Source organism: Pan troglodytes, chromosome 1, assembly GCF_028858775.2.
Source record: "Pan troglodytes isolate AG18354 chromosome 1, NHGRI_mPanTro3-v2.0_pri, whole genome shotgun sequence".
Classification (NCBI taxonomy): domain Eukaryota; kingdom Metazoa; phylum Chordata; class Mammalia; order Primates; family Hominidae; genus Pan; species Pan troglodytes.
In genome coordinates, this window is record NC_072398.2 from 47593221 (window position 1) to 47613561 (window position 20341).

The following is a 20341-nucleotide window of genomic DNA, read 5'->3' on the forward strand; positions in this document are numbered from 1 at the left end:
AGCCAGCACCCCCTACCCCCGACTGTGTGCCTGGCTTTCTTTATGCAGGGGTGGCGTGGGTTGGTGCTTCCTGGGATGTCAGCTGCAAACGACCTGTGTTTTTAAGGCCTAAGTGCTAATGTGTTTTAACTTTTAAAAAATTAATCAAAGAAAAATCATTCAGACCATTTTGTTCAGCATGGAATAACCAACATCATTACAGATCTGGATAAAAGCAAGGAAACCCCATCTGTTAATTTGTCTATGAGGCTTTATTATAATACAGGATTTCCTGTAGAAGTTTTGAAATACTACAAAGAAGTCATCGACCTCCATTTCTACCTGTGTTGACCTTCAGACTTCTTTTTTTTGAGACAGAGTTTCACTTTTGTCCCCCAGGCTGGAGTGCAGTGGCACGATCTTGGCTCACTGCAACCTCTGCCTCCGGGTTCAAGCAATTCTCCTGCCTCAGCCTCCCGAGTAGCTGGGATTACAGGTGTGCACCATCACACTCAGCTAATTTTTTTTTTTTTTTTTGTATATTTAGTAGAGATGGGGTTTCACGCTGTTGGCCAGGCTGGTCTCAAACTCCTGACCTTAAATGATCCGCCCACCTCAGCCTCCCCAAGTGCTAGGATTACAGGAATGAGCCACTGCGCCCTGCAAACTTCTGAACTCCAAGAGTAGGGAGCTCTGCTCTAGAAGGCACTGGGGGCAAGTGGGGAAAGGGAAAGACATATACCGCCCTTGTCAGCTCACAGTCTCACAAGGGCCACTGGACATGGATTTGAAAAGAGAAAGCTCATTCAATAGAGAGAAGGATTCCTGACCTAGAATGACAGTCAAGTTCTGGAGGCCCATGGGGCCTGGATTGACGGTATCTCAGTGATGCTGGTTACCTTTTCAGAGAGGCGGGTCATGTGCACGGTTCTGAAGGAAACATGAGGTGGGACATGGAAAGCTGAGGCCAAGCCTGCCCCATCTCCATGGCAGCCATTCTCCCCCTACCCGTGATCCTGAGCTTCAGGAGAGGCTGATTTCCTGAGCTCTCAGGTGTCACCTCTAAGACTTGGCTCTGAGCCCTGACCAGCCCGGCCCCCTCCTCTCTCTGCCCTCAGCTGCTCTCTGGACACTGGGGCGTGGAGGCAAAAGCCGAGTTGCAGATTGGAAGGGATGCCAGCCCTTCTGTCCACCTGGCAGATACCAAGCAGCTCAGCTAATGCGAGGGAGCTAGATAAACATCTGACAGGTTTCTACTGGAGCAAGTGGGTGGGGACTTTAACCCTGTGCCGTCAGGCATTCTTTGGCCCTAGGGAATAAATGATTTTGGAATGGGAGAGATGGGATTTTTCCACTGGAGAAATAAAGATATGGGATGGTTTTGAAGGGTTTGATAAGAAGGGCTTGCCTTCAGACACTGGTGGCTGGCAGTTAGGGATTTTACATCTCTGCGATGGTTCCTTCAACCTGTCACCTGAGCCAGACTTTATTTATTTATTTATTTATTTATTTTGAGACTGAGTATTGCTTTATTGCCCAGGCTGGAGTGCAGTGGCACGATCGCTGCTCACTGCAATCTCCATCTCCTGTTTCAAGCAATTCTCATGCCTCAGCCTCCTGAGTAGCTGGGATTACAGGTGCCCGCCACCATACCTGGCTAATTTTTGTATTTTTATTAAAGATGGGGTTTCACCACGTTGGCCAGGCTGGTCTCGAACTCCTGACCTCAAGTGATCCGCCTGCCTCGGCCTCCCAAAGTGTAAGGATTACAGGCGTGAGCCACCGCACCCAGCCGAGCCTGACTTTCATGAGATTTGGGGTGACTGAGAGTCTGTGACCTTTTTCTTCTCCTTTTGCTGCTGCTGTAAGAGCTGCCACCTTGGCCTTCTTGTCTCAAGGCTGAGGATCTGGGTACGGTCCTAACTGGGGATCTGGGTACAGTCCTAATGGGACAGCCAGGCTAGGAAGATGCAGCAGCAGACACAGCAGGCTTCTAGCCGCCAGCCGTTTCAGGAAAACAGCTGACCAGGTGTTTCCAGCCATTCAGTAGAAAATTCAAGCTCTGTTCTCTGTTGAGATGGTCAACAGAGTGAAATGGGACATCATAGACAGCTGGGGGGAGCTAAACCCCAAAGAAGGGCAAGTAACTTGTCCCAGACTCATTCGCTGGGCTAGCAGATGAATCAGGAGTTCCTGGCCCTATTTGGCATGTTACTTCTTAAGCCTCGCTCCTTCCATTTGTGGACTAGCTACATGTGGATGGCTGGCCCACATCTAGCAGTGTGGAGTCGAGGTATGACTGGGCCAGTCGTGTGAGTGGTAGTCAGAGGGGCGGGCACTTACAGTGTGCTGGCCATCACTTCCATACCTCCTCATTTAATCCTTACAGCTGAATTTTAGGGAGTCCATATACGGTCCATTTTAGAGACAAGCAAATTGACACTCAGAAAGGAAAGTAACTTGCCCAAGATCATTCAGCTAGGAAGGGGTAAATCCGTATTGATCGAATCCCAGCTCCTGTTTTCCTAACCATTGACCTGTACAGCCTGAACTCTGACCTTGGGAACTTCTCTTGTCCCAGCCTTCTGCAGGGCCTCTGTGCCGGAGAGCTGGGAAGGCAATTAAGAAGGAGCCAAGTGTCCCTCTAAGGCACTCCATGAACTCTGAGAAACAGGTTTCCTTTTAAGGCAATTCGGCCTCCCTACAGGCAGAATTTGGCTGTTGGAGAGAAGGGCAGAAAGGGAGGAGGTGGAGTGAAGACTGAGCCCTACCTGTTGCCAGGGTTCCCTCCAGCTGAGCCTCCTCCCCACAGGCAGGGTCACCTGGAGGGGTCCTCTTGTGGGCAGAGGGGGACAGGACCTCATCCTCATCCACAGGCACTGCCTGAAACCCTTCCTGGCTAGGGATAGAGTCATCACTTTTCATCTCAAGGCAATAGAGCCCTGTCCTTTCAGTGGGCTCTTGAGGGGAGACCCCCCCACCCTCGCCCTAACTAAATGACCAGGCTCAAAAGAGCAGCCTAGCTAAGAGATGTCCTGAGCAGATTTTCCTTACTGGCAGGTCCTTGGGTATCACCCATTTCTCCGCCCATGTTCTTGATTCCCTGGGGCCCTGCTGGATGTGGGCCCCTGACACGGAGCCAGGGAAAACAAGGGGAGGCCTGTATGGAGCTGTGGGTCTCCCCCAGAGGGAGAAGGGCTTTTGTGTCTGTAACAAAACAGTGCTTGGAACTGGCTCCCAACCATGTGGCTAGGGGAATTTTCCTCCCTTAGGGGTGTTCCTAGGGGCCTGAGTATGTCCCCTGCTGGTTCAGGGGGTTGGAAAAGGAGAAGGCCGAGGAAGAGGGCCAGCACTGATGTATTGTATGCCTATCATGAGCAGCCCCTCTTAAATATGCAAGGGCCACAGCATGGTGACTGGGACCCAGAGGACTCAGAAATAGATGAGCTTGCATTAGAATCCCAGGTCTACCTCTTCCAGCTGTGTGACTATAAGCAACTTGCCTAACCGCTCTGAGCCTTGCTTGTCTTGTCTGTAAGGTGGGCATACATTCTTTATCTTCGGATGATGAGGATGAAATGAGATGATGCGGCTGGGAGCGGTGACTCATGCCTATAATCCCAGCACATTAGGAGGCTGAGGCAGGCAGATCACTTGAGGTCAGGAGTTCAAGACCAGACTGGACAACATGGTGAAACCCTGTCTCTAATAAAAATACAAAAATTAGCCGGGTATGGTGGTGGTGGCAGGCGCCTATAATCCCAGCTACTCAGGAGGCTGAGGCATGAGAATTGCTTGAACTCAGGAGATGGAGGTTGCAGTGAGCAGAGATTGCGCCACTGCAGTCCAGTCTAGGTGACAGAGTGAGACTCCATCTTGAAAAAATAAAGAAATGGGATGATGCAGATGAGCCATCTGATGCATAGTAGGCATTCAGTCCATGGCAGTGTGGGTGCCATGGCTGAGTTCCAAGGGTCACATTGAGTCACCTTATCAGAGGGAGAAGAGAGCTTGTGTGGGTCTGTACAACTGGATACATTATTCACAAGAGCTTCCCAAGCAGATCTCCCCTCACATCTCACTGGCCAGAAATGGTCTCAGCCTGTTCCTGATCCAGCCACTGGCCAGGGAATGGAATCTCCATGGTTGGCTTAGGGGACAGAGGCTCTGTTCCTCCATCTGGGGAAGGGGCATCTCCCCAGTCATTCAATGGCCTGAATAAAATCGGGGTTTTGTAGCAAGGAAGAAGGGGGAAATGGCCGATGATTAGGCCGACCATAACACACATTACTGATTGCTGTTCCTGTCTAACTGTCCTTCACATTGTACGGTTTTCAGCTCCAAACCTTTGCTTGACAAGGGCAGCTAGCAGTCCTCAGTACAGAAAGAGGCTGAAGGAACAGTGCAACATCAGAGGCTGGGAATGGGGACTGTCCCTGGATCTGGGGGCTCAGGCTGCATGGGTTATCTGAGGAAGACAGAGATGGGGATGTGAGCAGTTACAGAAATTCCTGCGGGGCGTGTCAGCGATGTGTGGGAGCCTGAGGAAGTGCGGCTGCTCCAGAACCTGGGAAAGGGAGAACTGGGCTTATGCAGCAGGCATGGTCTACCTAGATCCCCCAGCATCACTAACACCACTTCCCCACAGTAAGCTCTGCCTCTCAGCCTGCACACGCTTACCAAGCACCTCCACTAGGAGCCAGGCTCTGCAGAGATTCACCATGCAGAGAAAATGGCCCCAGAAGCTGTGGCTTTCAATATTAGTGCATCCTTCATTCATTCCTCAGCTATTTCCTGGCCACCTATATGAACAGCCACATGCCAAGTGCTATGCAGGGCATGGGGACAGAGTGGTGAACGTGACCTGGATCCCTTCTTGAGCTGAGGCCCGTGTCACCCTCAAATGGGAGCTCTCCAGTAGTGGAGACTGTATCTCCCTCTGCCCTTGACATTGACTCTCCAGCTGCTGGTGCAAGCCCTGTTACCAGGAGGGTGGGCTCTGGTTGCCACATCCCGGTTTTCAACATTTCCATGTGACAGGTTCCGTGAACTCTCTCCTTAGGCTCCTTTGCCTCCTGAGGCAACAGATCCCTCTGACTCCCAGCCCCTTTATTTCCCGGCACCTCCCTGTGTCCTTTACTTACCAAGTCCTGGGCAACCCCCGGCACCAAGCCTGTACCCACTGTAGGTGGTGCTTTGTATAGCCCTTCCCTCATGAACTTCTGTTGAAAGAGCTGGAAGGGTGGTCTTCCTCCTTCAGCCACGTCTGTTGAGTGAGCGAGTGAAATGGAAGGAGAGAAGCAGGCCCCATCTGTTCTCCACACTCACTAGTGTTACCTTCTGTGCTGCTCTGTGGCCATGTGGGCACTGACCTGAGGCATCACTTGGACTTCTCTGTGCTGTATATGTGCCAGGTACTGTGCCTTGCCTTTGACATATCATATCTCATTTAATCACCAGACATACTCGGTGAAGTCGCTATTTTTATCCTTATTTTTTTTTTTTTTTTTTTTTTTTTGAGACGGAGTCTTGCTCTGTCATCCAGGCTGGAATGCAATGGCGCGATCTCGACTCACTGCAACCTCTGCCTCCCAGGTTCAAGCGATTCTCCTGCCTCAGCCTCCTGAGTGGCTGGGATTACAGGCAGGCACCACCACACCCCGCTAATTTTTCCATTTTTAGTAGAGACAGGTTTTCACCATGTTGGTCAGGCTGGTCTCAAACTCCCGACCTCGTGATCTGCCTGCCTCAGCCTCCCAAAGTGCTGGGATTACAGGCATGACCCACTGCACCCAGCTTTTATCCTTATTTAACAGATACAGAAATCAAGGTTTGGAAAGACTGACTGTCTTGCCCAAGGTCACACAGCTAGTGAGTGGCAGGATCAAGATTGAGCCAAACCTGCATGGCATCAGGACGCCAGCTCTGAACCAACACCTAGAGCATCTCAAAGTTGGTCTGGGCCACCTGCTTTGTTTGCCTGGGGTGCTTGTTAAAAATTCAGATTCAAGTACCTCATTCTCTCAAGTATCTCATTCTCAGAGGTTATAATTCATTAGATGTGGGGTGGCGTTACTAAATCTGATTTTGCAAAAGCCCCTCACTCTGAAGTTTGATAACTCTGCCCTGTGTGCCTACCTCCTGCTTTTTTTTTTTTTTTTTTTTTTTTTTTTTTTTGAGACAGAGTCTTGTTCTGCTGCCCAGACTGGAGTGCAGTGGTGCTATCTTGGCTCACTGCTACCTCCGCCTCCCAAGTTCAAGCGATTCTCCTGCCTCAGCCTCCAGAGTAGCTAGGATTACAGGGGCGCACCCCCACACCCGGCTAATTTTTGTATTTTTAGTAGAGATGGTGTTTCGCCACATTGGCCAGTCTGATCTGGAACTCCGGAACTCCTGACCTCAGGTGATCTGCCCGCCTCAGCCTCCCAAAGTGCTGGGATTACAGGCGTGAGCCACCATGCCTAGCCCTGCATTTAAAAAACAAAACAAAACAAAAAAAACTTTTTTCTTGTGGTGAGCTATAGCTTATATACAAAAGTGTGCACAAAACCTACATGTACAGTTCAAAGAATAATTATAAAGTGAGCCCCCATATGACAACCACCCCGAGTTAAGAAGGAGAGCATTGCCAGGCAGTGCCTTACCAGCCTCCCTGGTCTCCCAACCCAGTCATGGTCCCTTCCCTCTCTTAGAGGTAGCTCTTCTAAGGTAAAAGCTTGTGATCATCATTCCCTTGCTTTTCTGTAGTAACTTTTCCACCTATATGTCCATCCCTTGACAATATGAGTTTAGCCCATTTGAGAATTTCATACAAATGGACTTGCGTTTTCCCAGCTCTGGTCTGTCTGCTTCTTCCCTTCCACATTCTCTTTGAGATCCGTCCATGTTGACGTGTGTAGGGGTAGGCAGTCCATTTTTATTGCAGCTGGAGCCTTCTTTATAAAGCCTGTTTCTTCTGCTGATCCACATCCTTTAGAGTGCCTAGCACAGGGCTGAAAATGCAGCAGCTGCTCTGTAAAGACCTGTTGATTAGATTGGGGGGAGGAAATCCCCGAGAACGTGTGAGGCTGCTGTCGAGAGCTAGCAGAAAGTGCTCTGCCAGGCCTGGTGGCCCCCCAGGCATTCTACTTTTGTCTTTCTCTCCTCTGGATCTGGCTGTTGCATTTCTGTCGTGGACAATCTGAGATGTTTCCATCTCCCTGTAAAATTAATTCCCATTTCTGTGTCCCTTTTCAGAATGCCGAACTGGGGAGGAGGCAAGAAATGTGGGGTGTGTCAGAAGACGGTTTACTTTGCCGAAGAGGTTCAGTGCGAAGGCAACAGCTTCCATAAATCCTGCTTCCTGTGCAGTGAGTACGCCCCAGGCCCTGTTGCTGTTGCCTTGGACACCCTGGACGAGCCTGCCCCCACAGGCTGGGCCTGTCAACACCCCAGGGAACTGGTCCCATGGGATGTAAACAGCTTGACATTTGGCTGAAGCGCAGCTGGGCAGGGAAACACTTCAGGGCCTCTTTGTTCCGTTCAGAAGCTTCTTTCTAAGGGATGAACTGGCCAGAGCGGGTCAGAGTGGCAGGCGTTCAGGGGCTGAAAGCCAAGCTGTAAAGACTTGGTTAAGAAAACTTTCCACTCAGCTCTCTCTTCTCTCTCTCCCTGTCATGATTTCACCATTTCAGAGGAAAACACTTTCAGCCCTTTGCACCCTAATTATCTCTTGTTCAAAGGCAACAGAGGCCACAACCTCATGGTGAAGCTGAGTCTGGAGGAAGAGTGGGGCTCCTCCTTCCTCAGCCCCTTGCAGGCTGGCCTGTTCAATTCTTCACTTCCCATTCCCACTCAGCCTGGGATGAGAGGAAGAGGGAGTGCAAAGTTCCCTGATATCTACTCCTAAGAAGCCAGAGCAAGGTTTGCTCCAGTCATAAGCCTAGATGAGTAAGAAATCAGACAAAAGAATACCAAGCAACTGACAGAGGTCAGGTCGACCCAGGGATCCTGACACCGTGATGCTGCACCCACTGGTACCTGGGCCAGGTGATGTTTCCAGGATGTGGCAACTTGGTGAAGCCTCTCCTCAGGTTCCTAAATGAGTTGGTTCATTGTGATCAGAGCAGAAGGTCTGGGTTAGAAGAAGAGGCAACTTCAGCAAGGTGCATTTTCTTTCCTAAGACAGAGTCTCACTCTGTCACCCAGGCTGGAGTGCAGTGTCTTACTGCAGCCTCCACCTCAAATGATCCTCTCACCTCAGCCTCCTGAGTAGCTAGGACTACACATGCATGCCACCATGCTCTGGCAATTTTTTAAAAAAATTTTTAGAGAGACAGGGTCTCCCTATATTACCCAGGGTGGCCTTGAGCTCCTGGGTTTAAGCAGTCTGCCCACCTCAGCCTCCCAAAGTGTTGGGATTACAGGTGTGAGCCACTGTGCCCGCCAAGTTACATTCCCCATGATGGTAGGCAGAATGGATGGTAGAAGAATGTCTTAGTTAAAAAAGATTCGGTGTTTATTATCTGTGTGATGATGGACAAGTTACTCAGTTTCTCTCTGGTTGAGTTTTCTCATTATTACGGAGGAGGTAATAATAGTTACCTCATGGGATTGTTGTGAGAATTAAAATGAAAGAAGCTTGTAAAACAAAGCACTTGAAATAATTATGAGTGTTGAAGAAATGATATGCACACACACATGCGCACGCACACACGCACACACACACGCACACTGCTGAGGGATCTGTAGCAAGACAGTGTGATGCAAAGAAGCCCTCACCAGGGTCTGAGGCCCCGAAGATGGGGAGATCCAAAAATGGGGTCCTGTCTGTTCTGCATTACATGAAGCAAAGTTTCATGATTTGTACTCCAGAGTAGGATACAGATGGGCCAAGAGCCACCTGTTCAATGGACGTTTGCATCTCTGCCTGTCGCTAGGTAGACCCACCTGAGGCCACGCCACACAGGGCAGCAGGGGCCCCACATCCTGCTCAGCTGGGCCTGGAGTGACAGCTCCAGGGCTGCGTCTGATGAATGGGGAGTAAACAAGGTTTAGTGGAGCTTTGTTGGCTTCCAGCCTGCAAAGGAGGCCAGAAACAGCAGCGTCTTGTTATCAGCAGTTCACTACCCTTAGGAATTTCCAAGCCGTTTATCTTTCCAGAGGGAAGAAGAGAGAGCTTGGTGCTGGCTGGGAAGGGGGTCTAGGCTGCTGGGGTCCTAAGGGCCCCTCTCTTTGCTCTCGGATGTTGCTTAATCACTGACCATAAGGGGTCAGCTGTGGGCGGGGGTGCCGTCTGCAGACCTGTTTACGGAGGAGTAGTTGGTCAGAGGGTTGAGGGAAGTCAGGAATTCAGGGGGTGGCATAGGAAGGAAGGAACAGGGCCTGGGGCAGGGTGTGAGGGGCGCTACGGATGAGAAACAGTTGTAGAAAGTCAGGCTGGGGAGCAGGGCTTTTGGGGGGGTGCGGGGGTGTTATGCAATGAGCAGCCGCAGGAAGCAGTCTCAGGTCACGCTAGGGTCTCAGGACCAGTGCAGCTATTGGATATCAGAGCACCAAGTGGACCCCCTAGCACTGCACATGTCCCAGCAGGCTGAGCCATCTCCACAACTTGCTCATTCATCATGCCTAACACAGCACCTGGCACAAAGTGGGTTCCTGACAAAGATTTGTTTATGAATGGAAGGCGCATCATTTCTCTTTTCCAGTGAAGTGGGTGATAAGTGTTCACCCCATTCAGGGTGCCCACTGAATCAAGGGACCTTCCCTCCCGAGGAAGGGAGAGGCTAGCCAGGTCTGGGCCAAGGGCAGTAAGGGCCATCTCCCTCATTGGCCAGGCCTGGCTGGGTCCCCAAAAGCAGTTGTGACCATGTGGGTTCTTGGCTCCAGATTCTACTCAGCTTGCCCACCTACATGCCTGTATTAGTCTACTCTCATGCTGCTAATAAAGACATACCTGAGACTGGGTAATTTATAAAGGAAAGAGGTTTAACGGACTCACAGTTCCACATGGCTGGGGAGGCCTCACAATCATGGCAGACGGCAAAGGAGAAGCAAAGGCATGTCTTACATGGCAGCAGGCAAGAGAGCTTGTGTGGGGGAACTCCCATTTATATAACCATCAGATCTTGTAAGACTTTTTCACTATCACAAGAACAGTATGGGGGAAGCTGCCCCCATGATTCAGTTATCTCCATTTGGCCCAAGGAGAGATTTGGGTGGGAACACAGCCAAACCGTATCAGTGCCCTTTCCTGAGGGTCTGAATGGGCGGGAGGAAGACATGAGGATGTCATAGGCAAAGGTGGGGAGAATGACCTCCACCCTGGGCTTGGCCTGGGACCAGGGACTGAGAGGGCCTACAGTACATGGTCTTGAAAGGGGCTGCCAGATCCTATGAGCAGGTGGTGGTTCAGAGGCTGGTGGGAAAGCTCAGCTCCGTGGCTGGGAACCTGCCCTGAGGTTATGTGCCCATCTCTGAGCTGTACCCAGCTCCCTCCTGGGGAAGGTGGGTTAAGCAGCCAGCCCTGAGGAAAGAAGAACTCTGTGATGGTGGCCGATGGAACAGGGCCCCACAGGTTGGCCCTGGGCTGTTCCCTAGAATCCAAGAGCACAGGGGAAGCTCACGGAAGGCTTGCACATGTTCTGACAGCAGCGTCTCCTCACCCGCAGGCTGAGGCTTACTGACACTTTTCACCCTCTTGGCCCCACATGTGTGGCCCACTGGAGGGGAGCAATGGCTGGCAGAAAACAACCAGGTCCGGAGGTCAGGGGCTGGGTTCTGGCCTGGCCCTGCATCTGGCCAGCACGTGATCTGGAACTGTTTTGTGGGCCTCGGTTTTCCTTCCAGAAGCAGAGAATCATTCTCCATTTCTGAGTGGGGCAAGGGGGCTCTGACCTCTCCCCTGGGGCTGCCTTTTCCCTTTATTTCCAAGCAGCATCACAAGGGCCCACCAAAGTGGCATCTGGAAGTATGTGTTTCCAACAAATCCAGTCTTTTTTTTTTCTTTTCCCCTCATTGGCTTACCATGATATGGTAGAAATTTATTCAGGCCTGCCTTCAAAATTCCCCTTGATTGAGTCTTTGGTGGATCTTACAAAGACTTTGGTGAGTTGCAGAGTCTCTCAGTACATCACCTGGATGGAGGTAGAGGGGCAGAGGGCCACGATGGGCAGGATTGGGTCTCTGGGAGAACAGAAGGGCCAAGGTAAAGCAGAAAGGAGCAGGGAGGTCCTCGGCAGGGGAGCCATCTGGAAGATGTCAACTTGCAGGCCCTGAGGTCTGCCCTGGGCTGAGTTCCTGGGTCTCCTACTGGAGAGATCAGCCAAAAGACACCTCTGTTCCCCCAAGCACTCTTTGCTTTCTGCTTTCTCTCTGGTCTTGGAATTTTCAGTTCAACTGGGATCTTACAGGAAAACAATTCCAGGCCAATTCCTGACTTCCCACCCTAGAAGGGAATGTTGGAGCCCTTGGCCTGTGGTTCCCTCTCCCTCCTTCTTGGGAGCTGGGCCCCGGGGGAAATGGTGGGAAGTTCCATATTTGGATGGCCCAGAGTGCTGGAATGAGATGGAGATCTCCAGGGCAGGACAAGAGGGTCCTTATTTAGTCTGAAGTCTCCAACCTGGGGCTTAGGGTGAGAGAGGAGCTGGCAGAGGGATGGACCCTTTAAAGGCAAGAGGATGGCAGTTGCAAGGAAAGGAGCTGAGAGCTTCTCCGAGGGTGGTAAAAGGCGTGGCTTCTCCAGTGGTATCCCTCGGTTTCTATGTTCAGGACATGTTTGAGGATGCGTCCAACTGAGATGCTGAACTCCAATATTTAAGGAATATGATCAAACTGAATTAGGATTATAGGACAAGTAAAGAAAAAGAATGCAGTTGAATCTCTTGAGAGGAGTATGTGAAAGTTAGAAGCAATGATCTCTTGAAGCTGGGGCCTGTCCCTCCCACTTCCTTGTCTCCCGATGGTACTAACTTTATATAATACTAATAAGAGTAGCCAACATTTATTATGCACTTGTTGTATGCAGGGTATTGTGCCAAGTACTTCACATGTCAGATCTCATTTGATTCTCACCACCAGCTTTTGGGGCAGACATTATTATGTTCATTTACAAATGAGGACACAGAGGCTGGAAAGGCAAAAAAACTTGCAAATGGCTGGAAAGGGAGAGAGCTGGGATTTGATTCTGGGCAGTCTGACTCTTCATGACCCCAGGCTCTGAACTGCTTTAACTTTATTTTTATTTTTAAAAGTTTTATTTATTTATTTATTTATTTTTAAATAAATAGAGACAGGGTTTTGCCATCTTCCCCAGGCTGATCTCAAACTCCTGGGCTCAAGTAATCCTCCAGCCTTGGCTTCCCACTGCTGGAACTACAGGCATGAGCCACTGCACCCAGCCCAAACTGTTTTATTCTGGATAGCTGGGCATAGCTCCCCTCTGAGATTAACAGGACGAAATATGAGGCCCACAGCCTTTCCAGCTCAGACCATTGCAATCCCTAGTTCCTTCCGTTCTATTCTCTCTTACCCCAGGAGTCAGGAAGTTCTTCTCAGTGTCTGACCCTCACTTCTTCCTGTGGTAAAGTGATTTCTGAGATTAGAAACTTCAAATCCTCTTGTGATTAGCATGAGCTGCATCCCATTTCAAAGCCCACCATGTTGGGCACTTAATAAATGTTAAACATTCCTTATGGGGTATCACATCACCTGCATCTCCCCCCATTGGCTCCCTGCCAGCATGCACAGATAGTCTCTTCTGGATTCCACTGTTGAAGGCAGGAAAACTCTGCCCTTCTTCTTTTCTTTTTCCTCCTCCCCCATTGGGACATATGGTCTCTGTTGAGGGCAGAGTGAGGAACCTCAACAGGCGTCCTGTGGCTTGGGGTCAGCCTAGGCTGTTGCCTCTGAACCCTGTGTTGCACTGCAGCCTGAGGAAGTTTAGGGGTGCAGAGGACCAAAGGAGACACATATGGATTCCTGGAAGAGGAATTGGTGTTGGCCAGCATTTCTAGAGTTGGATATGCAGATCCCATCCCTCTGTCCTCCCACCCATTGGCCATCCCGCCTGCCTCCATTTGTAGACAGTTCCTGAAAGATCAGGATATTATGTATGCAAAGAGGCCAGAGAGCTTCAGCTGTAGGAAGCTTGCAATGAGCAAGAAGGTCACCCCAGCTTCAACTCACTGCGTCCGCTTCCCCTTCCCCTCCACAGTGGTCTGCAAGAAGAATCTGGACAGTACCACTGTGGCCGTGCATGGTGAGGAGATCTACTGCAAGTCCTGCTACGGCAAGAAGTATGGGCCCAAAGGCTATGGCTACGGGCAGGGCGCAGGCACCCTCAGCACTGACAAGGGGGAGTCGCTGGGTATCAAGCACGAGGAGTGAGTAAAAGATCCCCTCCCAACCTTTTTCTTGAGCTCTCTCCCCCACCCTGTATTAGGCCTCATGTGTATTTACAACCATTTTTGGGTAAGCAATGGAAGGCTCAGAAAACCAGTTATTTAAAAGGCAGTCACAGAGCAGTGCCTATGTGTCAGGCTGCTGCAGGAGCTGGGGATGCAGCAGGGACTAAAACAGGCTGGGCTCCTCCCTGCAAGGAGCATGCATTCTATATTTGTATGAGAGTCAGAGCTGGGAGGGGCCCCAAGAATCACTTAGTCCAATTTCCTCTTTTTTTGTTTTTTTTGAAAGGGAGTCTTGCTCTGTCACCCAGGCTGGAGTGCAGTGGTACAATCTTGGCTCACTGCAGCCTCTGCTTCTTGGGCTGAAGTGATCCTCCTGCCTCAGGCTCCCGAGTAGCTGGGAGTACAGGCATGTGCCACCACACCCAGCTAATTCTGTATTTTGTAGAGACAGGGTTTCACCATGTTGCCTCCTCTTTTTATAGATGAGAAAATCCAGCCCAGGCTCAGTGACTTGCCTGGGGTCCCATGGCTAGTGAGTGTCGGAGCCAGATCAGGGGCTCAGGGCAGCACCGTTGCCACACCAGCCTCACTGTCGCAGCCCTGCTATCTCTCACTACTGAGGAGAAGTCATTTCCCTTTCTTGGAAATGCCATAGGGTGTCATCAGCCCCACCACACCCCCCTCACCCCACGGCACTCCCTGGCCTCTGGGTAAATGGTGGCTGTTGGCAGTCAGCCTGGCTTGCTCCTCGTCCTGGGGGGGTGGACGGAAATGATGGATGAATTACCAAGTTTCAGCCAAGGTCATTGCCCCAGTGGGAATGATTCATCAGCAGATTTCTCCTGTAAAGAATCTGATAATAGACCAGCTGCAGGAATGAGGGGCAGAGGAGGGCAATTCTTAGCAAATGGGGTGTTAAATGATTCTGGGGTTAACTGGGTGACCGAGGGAAGTATGATGTTACAATGGAAATAACATTGTGCTGAGGCTTGGTTTGTCCATCTGTAAAATGGGAGATGACCCTAGAGGCCCTAGCCTTTGTGACTTTGGCAGAGAGAATTGCGCGCTGCTCTGGCATGAGATGAAGGTAGGGTCATGCCCTCTCAGTGCCAGCCCCACCTGTACTTACAGTGTAAGTCACCTCACCCCATGCCCTTCTCCATGCAGAGCCCCTGGCCACAGGCCCACCACCAACCCCAATGCATCCAAATTTGCCCAGAAGATTGGTGGCTCCGAGCGCTGCCCCCGATGCAGCCAGGCAGTCTATGCTGCGGAGAAGGTGATTGGTGCTGGGAAGGTAAGGCGGCTGCTGGGCATGAGAGGGATCAGGGGAGATATCTTCCTGAAATGTGGATTCCAGAACTTTTAAATTGGTGACCTAGCTCTGCTCAGGGCAGCCTGAGCACTGGGGTTTAACCTCTTCTCTTTGTCCCTGTGGGTTGCATGTACCTGTGCTTTCCAGTCTCCAAGGAGCTCATATCAGCCATGAGCAGTAACATCCCCAGCATTGATGGACAGTGGGCAATTCATAGGGAGTGGCAATGATCAATCTGTATCTCTAATATAGGAGAACAGAAAGTAAGGGTACGTGGATGGGCTGCAGAGGGTCCACAAAGCCCTGAAGATTATATACAAAGTTTCATGGGAACCTGTCTGTTTCTTAGAAGAAGATCCATAGCTTTTATTAAATTTTCAAAGGATTTGTGATCCCAAAAATATACATTCTGTTTCATGGGATGTGGACTCCCAAAAACCCATCCAAATAACCCCAGGGCAGAGATTTTCAAGGTTCAGACCTATCAGAGCCTCCTAGGAGGCTTTTTTCACACTGTTTAGAATTGCCACACATGCCCTTCCCCCATGATATTCTGACAGTAGTCCCCAATCACCAATGCACAGTGAGAATCACTGTAGCAAATCAACAGTTCCCAATTGAGCTGATCACTTCCTTCAGATAGGCTGCAGTAGAGAAGAGGCAGAACTCTTGCCCCTGGGGTTTGCAGTGTCAGATTAGCAGTCAGAAAATCACAGAAGAGATGTCTTTCAGCTATGGGGCCAGAGAGGATTTCTGGAGCATCACGTGAGGCCTGAGATAGAAAAGTGACTTGGCCAAGATCACACAACAAGGTTATGGAATGTCTGGGCCTGGAGCCCATCTTCATCTCTTCTGGATTCAGGTTTTGGCTTTCAAGGCTTTTTGACCTTGAGGAATGGGATAGGGGAATGGATCAAGAAATGTTAAACAATTAACACTTAGGCCAATGTTAGAATCTCTACTCTCACAGTCATGGTTGGACAGAGATGGGGATTAGTATCCCTGTTGTACAGATGAAGAAACTGGGAGTCAGAAGGATTACACAATTTGCCCAGATCCGCTAGCTAGGAAGGGGCTAAGCCAGACTCAAGCCCAGGTTTGTCTGACTCCGAAGCCCCTGCTCTTACTGCTGTTACTACTGTTAATGCTACTTTGGGCCATTTGGCCTCTTCAAACCCATTTCCAAGGCTGCAAAATGGGAAGGGATTGTTAATCCTAGCACGGTGATTAAGAGCTTGGACTCCAGACAGCCTGCTTTGAATCCTAGTTTTGCCATTTATTGGCTGAGCGAACTTGGGAAAATTTAGCCTTCCTAAGCCTCAGTTCTTCAGCTCTAAAGTGGGCCTGGATGGTGGAGGAAATGCAAAGTGGACCAATTAATGGTCCCTGACAAATAAGGCAGTTTTTTTTGTTTGTTTGTTTTTGTTTTTGTTTTCTTTTGGCAGAATTTCACACTTGTCACCTAGGCTGGAGTACAGTGGCGCGATCTTAGCACTCTGCCTTCCGAGTTCAAGTGATTCTCCTGCCTCAGCCTCCCGAGTAGATGGGACTACAGGCACGCGCCACCACACCCAGCTAATTTTTGTATTTTTAGTGAAGATGGGGTTTGACCATGTTGGCCAGGCTGGTCTTGAACCAGCCTGGACCTCACGATCCACCCACCTCGGCCTCCAAAAGTGCTGGGATTACAGGTGTGAGCCACCACACCCAACAACAAGGCAGTTTTAATGATTAAATGAGATAGTACATGTATAATGTGCAATGTAGTGCCTGGTATGTCCTCAGTACAGTTTTGCTATTGTTATTATTATTGTTGTTTATTTTCAGGGATTATTATGAGGTCACAATGAAGATCCTTGCCATTGACTAAAGGATATGAAAACAGGAGACATTAATATTATTATTAAGTTGGGTTTTTTGTTCTATCTCATTATGAGAATAGAAAATTATTAAGAATAGCTAAGAATCACTATTTCCATTACTTAGGCAGGCTATAAGGTAAAGTTAGGGCTGTACTAAGGAGTAGGATAAGAGAATTTTGCATTCAAGTGGAAAAGGTAGGGAGAAGCCCCACCTTTCTATTGCCTCGCTCAAGAAATGTTGAGCTGGGAGTACTTTTGGGTGCTTATGAATGAGCAAAGGGATTCAGCTTATTTTGGCAGGGAGGTGGCTAGGAAATATGAGGAGAGGTGTTTGTCTAGGTGTGATTCAGTTTTTCTCCAGCCTAGAGAGCTTGGGGTAGCAGCCCCTGCTTTACAGAGGAGGCAGCAAAGGCTGGGTGACTATTGAGGTTGCACCAGCACTGACCTAGACCCAGGTCCCCCCATTTCAGCTCTCTGGAGGAGAAGCCAATGTGCAAGTTTAGGCAACCAGGAAATCTGAGGGGATGAATTTCCTTTCTCATCCGCCAGCCTGGGCACTGGGAGTGTCTTTGCCCTTAAAAGGCCTTGTTTTGTCTTATCTGACCGCCGCCTGCCTCTTGCTTTTCCTGGGTTAAGCAGAGCTGTCTACACATCAGCCTCTTAGCCTGCCCAGCTGTTGATGGGAACTGGCTGTGGAGAAGTCTGTCTGTGCAACGTCCCATCACTGTGTACAAACTCGGGCCTCAGTTTTTTTCTGGGACAGCTGTTTGCCCTGTGTTACAGAATGCATGTGAGGACTAGATATTTAAACATATGATGCCTGGCCACAGAGAAGGTATTTGTAATTGGATTCTCCTGGACCAGCCCAGCCTCTGAAGTTCTAGAATTAGGTGCCTCCTTTGCCCAAAGGCTATCAGCTATTGGAGGGGAGGGTGGCAGTATGTCCCTCACTGGGTAGCTGTGAACACTAACTGACTTCACCAGTGTAAAGTGCCTGGCACAGGGCCTGGCACAGAGGAAGCCAGAGTCAATGTTGTCTAGTATCACTTTGGAAGGAGAATAAGTCTATGAAATGCATTAAACTCAGCAGGGAAAGTCCTAAGGAGTAGTTTCTCCAGGGGCCACAGAAGACCCTTTGGGTCTCTATGAGAGGCCCCAAGGCAACACAGGGCAGAGAGGTCTTCCCGGTGAGGGCTGTTCAAGTACTAAGTGACAGTACCAGGAGGAGTGCAAAGCCCTGGCTCACACCACTGATCTACTGGCAAGATGGGTCTGGAGAAGGCTCATCTGGCCCAGCCAGTGGGGTAACAGCTACTTTGGTGTTAAACCCACCCCCTCACCTGCCTTTTGTGGTATAGCTGGTGACCCTAATCATCAGGCCATTGCAACATAGCATGGAAGATGGTGCGAGGTGGCATGTGGTCCCTGGCCTTCTCCCTCTACTGCCTTGCACCATAGGCCATGTCCTCCCAGCAGCACCAGCTGAGCAGACTTCAGAAGTGGCTTGAGCCCTTATACCATGGTTATGTCAAAGGGAGTGGGCCTGGGGTGGAGGGTACCCTCATCACTGGTGGCAGCCTTTAACTATTTCCTTCCCTGCCTAGTCCTGGCATAAGGCCTGCTTTCGATGTGCCAAGTGTGGCAAAGGCCTTGAGTCAACCACCCTGGCGGACAAGGATGGTGAGATTTACTGCAAAGGTGGGTGTTTTCACTTCTAATTGAGGGTCAGGAGGCCCAAGGGGGTAGGGGGGCTAAGCAGTTTTGCCTTTGCTGAATGTAAACTAATTCCTGGCCTTGGGATCCAAGATCTGAACATCTAGTATGATTCCTTCATTGTACAGATGAGGAAACAAGACCAGAGGGGGAAAGCAACTTGGCCAGCATCATCTGGCAAATTGAGGCAGGCATAGGGCTAGACCCTGGCTTCCTAACTCCCAGTCCAATGTTCTTACAGCAGATGATGCTTCTATAATTTTGGTGGCAAGGGCAATGGGTACAGGGTACAACCAAGAGCCTCTTCGCTATTTTACTATTGAGATTGGGGTGCTGTGGAGGTGAGGGGGTACCAGTGGACCTTCCTTCCCTAGCAGTCTGGCTGGGCACTAGGAGTGGGGGATCCTCAGCAGGAGGGTGGGTGGTGTGGCTGGGGGTGGAGGAAGCACATGCCCTTATCTCTCTCCTCTCTCTGCAGGATGTTATGCTAAAAACTTCGGGCCCAAGGGCTTTGGTTTTGGGCAAGGAGCTGGGGCCTTGGTCCACTCTGAGTGAGGCCACCATCACCCACCACACCCTGCCCACTCCTGCGCTTTTCATCGCCATTCCCTTCCCAGCAGCTTTGGAGACCTCCAGGATTATTTCTCTGTCAGCCCTGCCACATATCACTAATGACTTGAACTTGGGCATCTGGCTCCCTTTGGTTTGGGGGTCTGCCTGAGGTCCCACCCCACTAAAGGACTCCCCAGGCCTGGGATCTGACACCATCACCAGTAGGAGACCTCAGTGTTTTGGGTCTAGGTGAGAGCAGGCCCCTCTCCCCACACCTCGCCCCACAGAGCTCTGTTCTTAGCCTCCTGTGCTGCGTGTCCATCATCAGCTGGCCAAGACACCTGAGGACACATCTTGGCACCCAGAGGAGCAGCAGCAACAGGCTGGAGGGAGAGGGAAGCAAGACCAAGATGAGGAGGGGGGAAGGCTGGGTTTTTTGGATCTCAGAGATTCTCCTCTGTGGGAAAGAGGTTGAGCTTCCTGGTGTCCCTCAGAGTAAGCCTGAGGAGTCCCAGCTTAGGGAGTCACTACTGGAGGCAGAGAGGCATGCAGGCGGGGTCCTAGGAGCCCCTGCTTCTCCAGGCCTCTTGCCTTTGAGTCTTTGTGGAACGGATAGCCTCCCACTAGGACTGGGAGGAGAATAACCCAGGTCTTAAGGACCCCAAAGTCAGGATGTTGTTTGATCTTCTCAAACATCTAGTTCCCTGCTTGATGGGAGGATCCTAATGAAATACCTGAAACATATATTGGCATTTATCAATGGCTCAAATCTTCATTTATCTCTGGCCTTAACCCTGGGTCCTGAGGCTGTGGCCAGCAGAGCCCAGGCCAGGGCTCTGTTCTTGCCACACCTGCTTGATCCTCAGATGTGGAGGGAGGTAGGCACTGCCTCAGTCTTCATCCAAACACCTTTCCCTTTGCCCTGAGACCTCAGAATCTTCCCTTTAACCCAAGACCCTGCCTCTTCCACTCCACCCTTCTCCAGGGACCCTTAGATCACATCACTCCACCCCTGCCAGGCCCCAGGTTAGGAATAGTGGTGGGAAGAAGGGGAAAGGGCTGGGCCTCACCGCTCCCAGCGACTGAAAGGACAACACTATCTGGAGCCACCCACTGAAAGGGCTGCAGGCATGGGCTGTACCCAAGCTGATTTCTCATCTGGTCAATAAAGCTGTTTAGACCAGAACTCTGGTGTCCAATCCTGTGTCTGTGGAGCTGGGAGGGAACTCGATGGGAGCAATCAAATTAGCAGGGACTTTGGGAGGCCGAGGCAGGCGGATCACCTGAGGTCAGGAGTTTGAGACCAGCCTGGCTAACATGGTGAAGTTCTGACTCAACTAAAAATACAAAAAATGAGCCAGGCATGGTGGCAGGTGCCTGTAATCCCAGCTACTTGGGAGGCTGAGGCAGGAGAATCGCTTGAACCCGGGAGGCAGAGGTTGCAGTGAGCTGAGATCACACCATTGTACTCCAGCCTAGGCAACAAATGCGAAACTCTGTCTCAAAAAAAAGCAGGCAGTCTGGTGGAAATGAAT

General features: G+C 50.4%; 1 protein-coding gene across 1 annotated transcript in view; it reads left to right on the forward strand.

The window, feature by feature from the left end:
• CSRP1 (cysteine and glycine rich protein 1) overlaps window positions 1–19992 on the forward strand; it is a 23912-nt gene extending 3920 nt beyond the window's left edge. Inside the window, exons 2-6 of the mRNA XM_009440635.4 lie at window positions 7216–7328; window positions 13172–13340; window positions 14532–14661; window positions 18146–18239; window positions 18733–19992. Of these exons, the coding sequence (XP_009438910.1) occupies window positions 7217–7328; window positions 13172–13340; window positions 14532–14661; window positions 18146–18239; window positions 18733–18809 (582 nt within the window). The 5' untranslated portion in view covers window position 7216 and the 3' untranslated portion in view covers window positions 18810–19992. The remainder of the gene's footprint in view (window positions 1–7215; window positions 7329–13171; window positions 13341–14531; window positions 14662–18145; window positions 18240–18732) is intronic.
• The last annotated feature ends 349 nt before the right edge of the window (window positions 19993–20341 follow it).